This window comes from Gymnogyps californianus, chromosome 2, assembly GCF_018139145.2.
Source record: "Gymnogyps californianus isolate 813 chromosome 2, ASM1813914v2, whole genome shotgun sequence".
Lineage (NCBI taxonomy): Eukaryota > Metazoa > Chordata > Aves > Accipitriformes > Cathartidae > Gymnogyps > Gymnogyps californianus.
The window spans coordinates 128,345,532-128,357,974 of record NC_059472.1 but is presented as its reverse complement, the minus strand read 5'-3'; the positions used below and the strand labels follow the sequence as shown (position 1 = coordinate 128,357,974).

Below are 12,443 nucleotides of genomic sequence, written 5' to 3'. Positions count from 1 at the left end.
AGCAGCACAACCATCTGCTGTATCCAGCCTCCTCTGAGTTTTGTATCTTCGGTCAACTTGCTGAGGATGCACTTTGCCCCATCATCCAGGTGATAAATGAAGATATTTAAACAGTAGTAGCTCCAGTGTCAGCCCCTGGGGCACACCACTAGTGACTGTCCTCCAGGTGGACTTCATGCTGCTGATCACAATGCTTTGAGCCTGGCTGGTCAGCTAGTTTTCAGTCCACCTCGCTGCCCACTGATCTGGCCTCTACACGCTTCCTTAGTTTGTCTATGAGGATGTTACGAGAGACAGTATTGAAAGCCTCAATAAAGTCAAAATAAAAAACATCCTCCACTTTCTCCTCCTCCGTCAAGCCAGCCACCTCATTGTAGAACGCTGTCAGGTTGGTTAAGCCTGATTTCCCCTTTATAAATCCATGCTGACTTTCCCCAATCACTTTCTTGTCCTTCATGTGTTTGGAAATGGTTTTCAACAGGTTTTACTCCACCACCTTCCTAGGGATTGAAGTGAGGCTGACTGGCTTGTAGTTCCTTCGTCCTCCTTCTTACTCTTCTTGTAGATAGGAGTGAAGTCTGCTTTCTTCCAGTCATCTGGAATGTCCTCTGATTGCCATGATCTTCCAAAGATAACCGAGAGTTGCCTTGCAATGACATCAGTCCACCCCCTCAGGAGTCATGGGTACATCCCACATATATGTCTCTGCATTTGATGAAATTGTCGTTAAACAAGAGTCAAGTGTATCTATTGCAAACCAGTACCTGCTTTACACAACATGAATTACTCAACTCATGGACTGGCTGTGGTCTTTCTGTGTTAATTTCTAAAATTTCTCTGGGATTTGAAGAAAAATTTTAAAAATAATAAAAATCTGTTCTGCTGGGGCCTTTGCACGTTTTTTCCTGTCTCATCACTTGTCAGTAGTAGTTGTCAGAAAGTTGTGATCTCTGAAAACTGTTCAGGTATCTTTTCTCAGTTATTTTTTCCATGCAACTTAGCAAGGTATTCTTCAGATATTTTAAAGCTCTGCTAAGAGGTCTTCTGGAAGACTGTAACTTGAGCTTGTGACAGAGAAAACTATATTGTCCCTTCTGTTAAAATGATACTTCGCAATCACTTCAACATATTTCTTTGCTGTATATCGCTCCTGTTTGAACTTGAGGACCCTTTACTCTTGAAAACTGAGTAGCACTGATCTAGTGGTGCTAGCAGTCTCAAGGGTGGTAGGTGTAAGATTTTTATCACTGCTTACCGAGTTTTGAACTGAGCTCAGTAACGTGAACATGAGTTGCCTGCTTATTAGAAGTCCACTTCTGTTGTTTATGGTGGTGCTGGTTAAAAGTTGGGCATTTCAGAATGCTTTCAGTGTGGTGTCCACACTGTTAGAACAATTCATTTGAGTTCTGAGGTTTAATATGAGTTTACAATCTGATTTTCCAGTCATTTCCTTCCTTATTGCTATAACGCCATTCTTCTCCAGCAGAAAATCAAAGGCAGTATATACAGTTCAAAACAACTCTTTATGCAACTTGAGAGCAAGCTGACCATGGCAGTTGTCACTGAAAGGACTAAGAACAATTGTTTTGCTTGTTCCAGTGCCACAGCAAAAATGCCTTCTGGTGCATTGACATTGAGTACTGGACTGCTTGGATACAGTTTATACATATATTTAATTAGAACTGACCATATTTTGTTTGAGTTCCCAGTACATGTAGCGGTTCTTGAGAATAGAAGTGTTTATATGCTATCCCTACCAGAGTTCCTTTCGTTGCCGTTACTGCTTGGGGCAATGGTAGCTGCTTCTGACCCTCTTTGGGTCACACGCATCTTTTGAAATGGTGCAGATACTATTAGTAGTTTATGTATTGTAGTTTGGGATGCCCTGTGTTTGGTTTCCTTTTTTATGAAGTGCTATTTGCTATTGGTGCTATTTGTACTATTCTGGACTTAATAAAATGTCTGGAAAATGCAATTTACATTTTTATGACTACTGTTAAGAGCACCGGTTTGGCCACTGAATACTAAACTGTTTGCAGAAATAGTGTAGTTTGTGGTTTCAGAAGTATATCTAATATGCAGAGGTTTGAGATGCAAGGAGAATGTGAGCAGCATTTTGTAGAGAGCGCCATTTTAATAAAGATTTGGTTTACATCTACTGTAAGTATGGTTTCAGTTTTACTGTTGGAATGTAGGTCTAACAGTATTGGCAACACATATTCACAGATTTCAAAATGTAAATGTGTAGTGTGCTTTACTTGCTAAAAATAAAGTTCATCCTTGAGTTGCAACTCTGTCAGTGAAGGTATTTTCTCTCACTGAGTTTCATCAGCCAGACACAGTTTATCATTGGCTTTTTTTCCATTTTAAAATGCAGCTCATATCTCTCTTGGTGTGCTACCAGCCAGTTCCACATGGAGAGGAATTAATAAATCCTGGGGTTTTTTAAAGATTTCTTTCTCAAGGTCTGTATTCTTTGTTAAATGTGATGTTTAAAATATTTAGAGTTGAGTTCAATCTACGTCTTTTCCCTAAGCTGGGGGCATAAACAGGATGTTCTGTCTTCTACCAGAAGACCTGTCTTCATAAGCATAGTAGAAATAGATGTTGTTCAAATTCAGCTGAAATTGAATGAATGGTCTCAAATACATGCATGTGTACATACATTTGAGCACTTATATACATGCATAGACATACACAGTATTAGTTCATAGCAGTTACGTCTTTCATAAAACAACAACAAAACAGACTTAACAAAGCTTTGCAACATAAAAAATAAGCCTAAAGGGTGGTCTAGACATGCATATTCTTTTTTAAATTTTCTGTAACTGTCTCTCTTAATAAGAGAGTTCTATTTTGCTGAGAAAGAGGATAGATACATTTTTTAAGTATATGACTTTTTCATTTGGTTTGTGAAGACACAGTCACATAAGTGGTGAATGGTACTGCTAGCAACACAGTTCCATCAGTTTGAAGCAAGAGTTGTTTTGATTTCTAACCATCATCATCATGCTTTTTAAGGCAGGGACAATATATAATAATACAGGTCTCTAATCCTCACTGAGAACTCTGGACTAATCATTTAGTGTTTACTTCTAAAACGTATTAAGAATAATTTAAATATTTTTTTACATCTTTCTTGACATTTGTCCTTTTGTTAGAATTACTGACAGTTTTTCTGATAACTAGGTAAAATGGTTGCATGATTTAACAAATAGAGTCTGACGAATAGATCAAACTGTCAGCCTGGCCTCTGCAAAAATGTGATGACTTCAAGGGTCATAAAGCATACCATTCCGCATTTCCCATTTTCCATTGACAAAAAAAAAAAAAGAGGAAGGTAGTCCAGTATGTCGTGAGTATCAGAGCAGTTCTCTGGTCATACTAAGATTGGGGTGGGGTGGTGAGAATTGAAGGGAGAGTTGAAGCAATTCCAGGAAGTGTTACACATTCTGTATTTAAAATATATTTGTTGAATATTTTGAATCTTTACTTCCAGAAAAAAGCAACATAGATTAGAGATGGGAATTATTATCGTAAAAGACTTGCTCGAAAGTATAGCTACTAAACTTCATATAATATCTGTCGTTTCCTTAGAATAGGCACGGGTAATTTGCAGTACATTTTTAATGATCAGCTGGTAACTGGTTGTTCCCTATTAAGTTTGTTTGCATTTCTCTTTCCAGTTTTGTCACTGATAATATTGTCAGTTAGCTGTGGTTAGCAAATACCTGCTTATTGATTGGCTTGTTCAGTATAGATTAGTCTAATATGTAGTAGATTGTATATATTACAGTTCTCAATTTCCATAACTAATTTGCCTTGAGAATTTCATTTCTCATTCTGCTGTGTGAAAGATATACTGTTTTTCACACTGAAGCTCCTGCTTACTCATCATTTTCTACTTCGCTTTTATACCAAGCACACATACATACAAGTATCATTTGGATGAGGCTAATTTTCTGTTTAAATATAACTATTTATACTCAGTTGTTCCATATGCTGTGTCTACCAAAAGTCTTTCAGTCTCTGTTAATATCTACATGAATGTTTTTGTGATGTTATAATTTTGACTTGAACACCAGAAAGAATTTATATGTTCAAAAACTCCATAAGAGTCATTTAACAAATAGCTGAATACATACTAAAAGGTGACTGCATGGTGAAGAGCAATATAAGAATAAAATTATAATGAACTAATACTATTACTTTATTAATCAAACACAATTTTAGAGACCAAAGATAAAGAAAGTAACTGTTACTGGCCTTGGTAATATAAAAATTGGTATTAGAATAATTTCTGTCACATGAAATGCATTGACGTTTTTCTTCAAAAGTTGGAAAGAGGGCGTTGCTTTTGATCTGAGAGTATTTGGGCAAAGCAACTTTCCATAGCAAAACTGTGAAATATTAAATCTGCACATTATTATAAATTCTTCTTCAATGTTAGCCTTGCCGTGACGAAAGAGCACTAATACAGTGATTAGTTTAATTTCCTTTCATCTGCAGAACTGGTACAACTTTCTTGCTTTGTAAATACAGAAAGTAAACAAAGAAGCAGTGATGTAAGCATTTTATTCGTCTTTGAATTCTCTTATTTCTGAAAATCAGTGCAGTGTCTCAGAGTAAGTTCTCCACTATTTCTAAATTATCTGATGTGCATGTAGAATGTATTGTATGAAGGAAACAGAGCAGATAGAGATGTTCTGTGTCTGGAATAGGACCTAAGTGAGATGACTTAGAAATTACATTATTATACACATGGGGTCAGGAACACAGAATAGACTAACGTAGGGCAGTCGCAGTCTTTCTTACAGTTCCTCCAGAACAAATACCTTGCACAGGCAGCACAATTGGTCTCTCTCCTCTATGAACTCCAGTCAAAAGGGTTCTCAGGTGGAAGGATTCTTATTAACAGAGAATCCCACTGTAGTCCTTATTGTGTATTAGCATCCTGACAAAACAAGAGCCATACATGCTCAACGTTTTATTTTTCAAGGTGATTTTCAATGCAGCAAAAGCTCACTGGAGGATGCTTTACAGTATCCTTTCAGCTAGTTAGCAAAATGACGTCAGTTATTGGAAGTATATTTGCAGTTGAAGTCACCTGTGTTTTGGTTCTCTTCGTTTAAGTGCATTACAGAAGCAAATGTGTTACATGACATACATATTGAAACAGGTAGAATCCTTGCCTTTCAAGCAAATTTATAGTGGCTTTATTTCAATTTCTGAATACTGTTTTGAAGACTGAATAGCAATGAAACATAGTGAAATGCAGCTTTCTCCTTGACGCATCAGGAATAGTCAGTTTGCAGTGCTCCCTATAGAAGCCTATCTGGGTGAAATATAATATTTTCTTATTTAAGTATACTTCTCTTTAAAATAGTTGTCTTCAATTTATTACACCTAATTATTAATCAGCATAATTCTATTTATAGGCTGTTTTTGCTTGAATGAATATTTGATATTTATATTCAAAGAACAATCCAGTTAAAAATGGGTAAGCTAAAGTATTTCACTTGCAGCTTAGCAACCTGATCAAGTTGTTATTTTTTCCTCATTTATTATATTTTGCATTTTTTTTTAAACTGACTTAATATAAATCAGGCTAAATGGATACTTTGAAATTAAATACAAGTTAATCAGGATGTGAAGATTAAATTAATTTATCCAGTATGATGACCTCCACATACTCCAAAGTTGCTTGTTCATGTGTGGTTTATATGTAGCCTAAACATGGAATTTGTGGGTTTTGCATAATTTTCTTTATAATTTTAAATTGTAATTATAGAAACAGAACTAGAATTATTTTTAAATGCTTTGTCATTTACATAAACCAGATTTTTGTGTAGCTGGAAATAATAGAAGTCTGTAGAGCAGTTTACATCTGTGCAGGTGTTCTTCCTTCTCACTTGCTTGCACACTTGCCATCATCAAAAATCTGAGGCTTACTTGCCTGCTTCTCTGAATTGATTTATGCCTCAGAGCAGTGTTCAGAAAAACAGCCTCAATGTCACTCAGCCAGAGAAGGCTCCTTCTAATAGATGTGAGGAAGGACTACCGTAGTCATGCCTCTTAAAGTGTTTTTTCTCTGAGGAAAAGTCTTAGAGAGGTTTGGGGTTTTTTTTCTGTAACATGGAACATTCCTGCTCATAACAGCAATTGCGGTCTCTAAAGGAAAAGAAAGTTCTGCATGAACACCCACCTAAGTAACATGTCAAACTTCAGTCATTGTTTTAGTGACGAGAAATCTGTCTGCTTGAGTGAATACCAGAGATGTCAGTGGGTAAGGTGTGAAGCAAAGTTGTTACTTCTCAATACATACCCTAGGCTGAAAAATCTGCACGGTTCCATCTTAATCGGTGTGCTTTCAGCTGAGCTTCCATGAAAGGCTTTTTGTTTAGAAAGATCACTAAAAGGAATCATTTATTTTTCCTTATCCTCCAGTACCAGCCTCAAGTGATTTGTTTTCCTCCATAGAGTGTTGTCTCATACATATGTACAGGTCAAGCCACAGAAAGGCAAAATGTAGAGGAACAAATCTGGAAAAGCAATGGGATGATCCCTAGGAAAAAGGAAGGGTGGTGAGTGGTCATCATCCTGAATGTCGGAGTGAGCGAGGAAGAGGAAACCTGCATCCAGGTTATCTCACCCAAGCCACTAAAAGCGAATTACCTGGTAAACAGTTGTATAATTTCCACTTGCGTTGATAGGCAATGAGTTATGGAGTAGACATTTTACTTCAGTGTTCGCTGATCCCAGCCCAAAACCATTGTATTTTTTTATGTCTTTGTGCCACATTTAGAGCACTTCTCTGCCTGGTCATGATGAGGAAAATGAATGTATTTATTATGTTAACAACAAATATTAGATTATTGATTTGAGTTCAAATTTAAGCATCTTTTACAGATTAAAAATTTTCAGTAAAAATTGAATTTTACTGATATTTCTGTATATTTTAATTTATTTTCTCTACAGATGATTCAGACCATCAGGACTCTAGTTGAAAATACAGATAGCTTATATGAGAAGATAGTACAGTGTCAGAAAGCAGGTAAGTACAAGCTGTTTTTTAAAAATGTTATAAAGAACTTACTGCATTTTTCTTCATTTCCCAAAACTTTTAATCCAGTTTGTTTATTCAACTGTAGCAAAAAAAACCCCAAACAAAAACCAACAACAAAAAAACAAACCAAAAAAAGATATTACTGTAATTTAGGCATGTAGGGTAACAGTGAAAAGGACATTTTAAGTCATAGAAATCAATGATCCATAGAATTACAGTTTGACTTTGGAAATCATGAGCATTTTATATATGGACAGTAGCTTGTCAATATAGTCATTTCCACAAATGCAAACATAGGATTACAGGAAAGAGAGAGAGTGATCTTCCTTCACAATGAAATCTTTTAACCATTTACTCTGATCTCCTCTTTTGCTATGTGAGAACTTTTCCTCTTTTGTCACGGTAGGCTTAATGTCTTCAAGAGCCTTGGTGAAATACCTTGCCTTCTGATAATTTCGTCTGTGTTTCTCTAGATCTATTGGGTGGATACCCTCTGGTTCTGTTGTTTTGTTACTATTTTATCTATTCAGAGTAAAACTGGTTTTGCAGACAATTACATGTATCTTCTGTGGCAGGCTTTTCAAACCACATGGATGCAGAAAGTCTGTTCTTTTAAACTTTGTTATGACCTATTGGTCCCACAGATTCTCTGGAATTTTTCCTGTGTCTGATATATATTTGAAACAGATTGTGTAGTTAGTTCTTAATCCCTTCACAAATTGTCTCTTTTTCACCTGATATATTGTAATGGTTTTCTCATTTGAACACAACTTTGAGTTTTGAAGGTTTCCCTTTTATTTTGAATAGCTTCTCTGACCTTGTTCTTTAATCATGCTTGTTTTCTTTTGGTCTTTCTTAAGTATTTTTTAAAGAATATTATAAATTTACTCAGAGTAGTGATGCATCATATTTTGCATCAGAAACAGGAAGTCTGCCAGAGAGTCAGTCAAAGTGTCTACAACCATGTCTTGCGTGACTCAATCGGGACAAAAGCTTTTTATATACAAATATATTTTTATCTATCTGATATTCAGTATTCTGCTGCTCCCATTGTCTTCCATGATTTTCTTCCATTCTTTGATCCGCTTCTCTGCTCTCCTATAAATTTCAGTCTCTTTTCTTCATTCTCTTTTCCTGAAAAAAAAAAAAATAATGCTCTTCCACCCTCACTCTTCCTTTACCAACTGTCTTCTGTTAGCAGTGTCTTCCAACTCAAATCAGCAGCAGGAAGGCTTACCCACTCTGAATTTCTAGATCTCCCCTTTTTTCACAGCACATGTTCCTCAGACTCTGTGAACTTTAGTCAAACCATCAACTGTCAAAATACTTGAAAATTTTAATTTGTCCTATTTACTTCAAGCTGTCAAACATAAATAATCATAAATACCATGAGTGACAAAATATTATTTCACGTATCTTGTTGGTAGATGCAGAGATTTATCTAAAATACCAAACTCAAAATATATCATACTGCCATAAAGACATTGTCTTGTAGACTTGTACACTTACTTCTTGAATCATGTCCCATTTTTGTGGTGATAGTGTGCCATATTTTTTTAGCTTCATCAGTGTCTCAAGCAGTTTAGATCCTTGGTTAGAGGTAAAGCTAAAGCTAATTGCCTATTTTACCTCATATTTTAGAATTGTTGCCCTTCAGGAAAGATTGCTTTCTACTAGCTCATACAAATTCCAGTAAACTTCTGGTTTTCTTGAGTTTTACAACCTTATTTTACATGAAGTGCAGCTGGGTCCAAGAATCCTTTGTTTAAGAATGCTAAAGACTTAAAGCCCATGCTAAATAGCAGAGATTTTGATCTCATTTAAATGAGAAACCTCCAGCATGGTGACATAAGCCTAAGTATGGATTATGTAATAGAACCTGCTATTTAGGGCAGCTTTAGCCCTGCAGGGTCAAGGTGCTTTTTAAGATGAATGAGCTGAATTGAATTACCTTTTAATATCAACGGTTTTCAAAGATTTTCTTATGACTAATTGATCTCATGATCTCAGCAGATGCTACTCTATTTAATTCTGAGTAAAAGATTGTACGTTTTCCTATGTAGTTTCTTGATGAGGAAAAAGCAAAATTATGCCCTTGTCTGGGCTTTTTTGTTCTGTGGCTCAAAGAGTGAAAAAGCTGCTAAAATGAGAAGAAATACTCAAGCTGCAATAAGCAGTAAATTTTTGTTGTCATGAACAGGCTTATAAGAGAATTCTGTTAAATAGACAAAGTGGACTCGCACTATTAAACCATTTTCTAACTTAACTTTAGTAATAAGACTTTTGGCCTCCTTTAAAATTCAGAACTAATTTTAAAATAAATGCACCATTATTTCTTACTTAGGTTGATGGCCTATTGAATAAGCAAAGATACGATTCTTGAGATGGCTCTTTTCTGAATTCAGGTTCTTTGCTATTAATAATCTCTAAGAACATTTAACTGTAAGCTTCTCTCCTCATTTTGGTTCTTTAAAATTAAACCATATCAAAAAACTTCTCTGTTTTCTTCATATCAGTATATTAATTTCAGCTCAACACATTCAGTTCTTAATTAAATAGTTATTGAAAGCATTTTAGGTACATTAACTAATGAAAAGATATGGGAACATAATATTGCTTTGGTTCCCACTGTACTTCTCATTCTTTAACAGAATTAAGAAGAAAATCTGCATAACTTCAAAATGATTGCAGTGCCATTTATTTTGTTGCTATTAAGCCAGCTAAGGATCCTGCAAGAAAATAGAATGTAGGTGCTAAAAGGAATTTAAAGATAATCCAGTCCATCCCCTTAGTCTGTTAAAGACCTAAAATGCTCCTGTATCTTCTCTAAAGAATTTGAATGTCCACGTCACCTTACCTCATTCATAGCCTCCTTTGTACCTAACTCACGTCATTCTTGTACTTCTCTCTTGAATCTTCCATTGAATTCTTTTGCTTTATAATTTAAATACTACCTGAGCTTATCACTGGTTAAAAGAGGAAACCACAGCTTAGGAATTCATTTTGGTGTTCAGCAGTGGGAGCTCAAAAGGATATGTGATACTCCAAGTATTCATTAAATGATCAGGGGGGCAAATAATGAGCGAACACAGTTTGCTGGTGAGAAGGAATTATTGAACGTAATCAAATGTAGATATGACTGTGAAACAGTACTGGAGGATCTTGTGACACTGAGAATTATAAAACTATGTGTGAAATGTAACATCAGTAAGGGTAAATTAATGTGTGTAGGGAAGAAAGTAGCCTTGACAATACCTACAAGAAATGGTCTCTAAGGTTTCTGTTTTAATTCAGGAAATGAAGTTATTGTATACAGTTCTAACAGTGTCAATTTACTCCTAATACCATAAATAAATATACATTCTAGTACTGTGTGCTTATAATTCAGATTGCTTTTTTTGTTTCTGGTTTTAGAGGTATAACTTTCCGTAGTCATCTGTGCAGCCAGAACTCTTGTTCAGGTTCTTATCTTCTGGAATCTCAGCTACACTATCCTTTTCTCTGAATTTGACCATTATAGTTTTGCTTTATGTACGTCATTTTCCTGGCTGTCGTTTTGATGATGTCTGTCTCTATATTAATTTCTGTACTTTTTCCTCATTGTACGTCAGGACTGAGCTGCTTTCACTTTTCTTGTGTTTGCTCATTTGGTAGCAAGAGTTTCCACTGCCTGATAGATTGTCAGCCATCGTCATGCTTTCTATCATGTTGTCCCACAGGCTCACTGTAAACATCCACCAGGCTACTTCCTTTGAATTGGTTTTTAAAATTATCCCACAAATATAGCTAGATTGACACATGTCCTCCTACCACCTTAACCAAAATAGTTTTCATTGCTTCCTTGTACTCCCCACTCTTTCTTTATCCATCTGTTCTCTTTTTTCCTCATACTTTGGTTCTAAGTTGTTGGAGCAGGGACTGTCTTCTTTATTCCATCTGTACAGTGACTAAAACAGCATGGACTTAGTTTATTAAATAATGCAAGTAGTAAAAGACATAAAATGAGTACATTTTCTAACGTACTCAAAAGCAGTCCTTCAGCAGTGTCAGAAACAGGATACAGTTTCAAGAAAGGGAATATCCAGCCATTCTGGATGCTGTCAAAGATAAACACAGTGCACAATATCCATTGGGAAAAAGTTACGTCTGAGCTGCATGCAGAAAAAGATTAGGATGATGGCCATACAAGCACTGCAAATACTTCTTGTATTTGAAAGTTAACGTAATAAAATCAATTTTGTTCAAATAGCTATAACTCTCAGTTCCCCACTGTTACTGCTTAGGCTTTTCAGCAAAATGACACGTTTACTGAGCTGTTTCTTTTACTATTTGTTCCTGTTATTTGCACTCTAAGTTGGTTTTTGACTTAGGGTCCACCAAAACAAAGCATGTAAGATGCAGAAAAAGTAATATTCTATGTTATAAGTTATGTACAGATTAGATAATCCATTAATAGAGGAAAAGACATTGATACAATTAAATCTTGAGGAGCACTTTTGACTGGGTATATAGGCATGCAATTGAGTTTTTATTTAAACAGTGAAACGGAATGACTAGATCAGTTGTTCCGAACATTTCTGTAGTTATCGCTGACTTGAAAGAGAATTTGCAGTGTTCATGGTCTGGGTACTGTGGAGTTTACACAAGTTCAGCAGAACTTGTTAATCCATGTCTTCTGAAATACTCTCATCAGCAAGTCTTGACTTTTGATTAGAAGCCACTGCATTTAAACTATGGCTTCATATGTAGGGCGTGGCAAAATGCTGCTTTATCCATTACCGTTGGACTTTATGACTGAGCAATATTTAATGTGTTTGCATCAGTAGGACAAGCTGATCTTCAAGTTAAATATTAGAATGGGATCCTTTACTATATTTTTCATGAGGTTCACTGTTAAAAGTAAACAATCAACAGTATTTACCACCATCACATAAACTCCAACATCACCTGCTATGATTAAAACAGCACTTTGAGGCCCCTCTCAGCCAGTCTCCATTCTTCTGAAATACCTGCTTTTCCCTGTTTTCTCCTTGTTCTCATTTTTTCTAAGCAAGCTATCAAATTGTTTTAACTCCTTTCTCCACACTTGTCACAGCATCATTTTGAAGGTTTATTAGCACAATAGGCTGTCTCCGATAGTTCAGGAAAGGTGTCAATAAAGGGCATATTCAGGGCAATCCTTTTCTTTATATGTCTCTTAACTTACTTTCTGTATTCAGTCTATCATTTTACCTGTTTTTTTCTTTCCTCTTTTACTCTATCTGCTCCATTTTTTCTACATTTTTTCTTCCTATTTGACCTTCTTCCTCAAGCAGCTCCACTAAGCATCTCCAGGTGCAGCTCCACAGCAGCTCAGGTTATACTGTCGTTGCATATA

The 12,443-nt window shown here is 35.8% G+C and overlaps 1 protein-coding gene across 1 annotated transcript in view; it reads left to right on the top strand.

The window, feature by feature from the left end:
• Positions 1–12,443, top strand: part of PLCL2 (phospholipase C like 2) — a 111,933-nt gene that overhangs the window by 77,415 nt on the left and 22,075 nt on the right. The window contains exon 4 of the mRNA XM_050891155.1: positions 6,979–7,054. Within this exon, the coding sequence (XP_050747112.1) occupies positions 6,979–7,054 (76 nt within the window). The remainder of the gene's footprint in view (positions 1–6,978; positions 7,055–12,443) is intronic.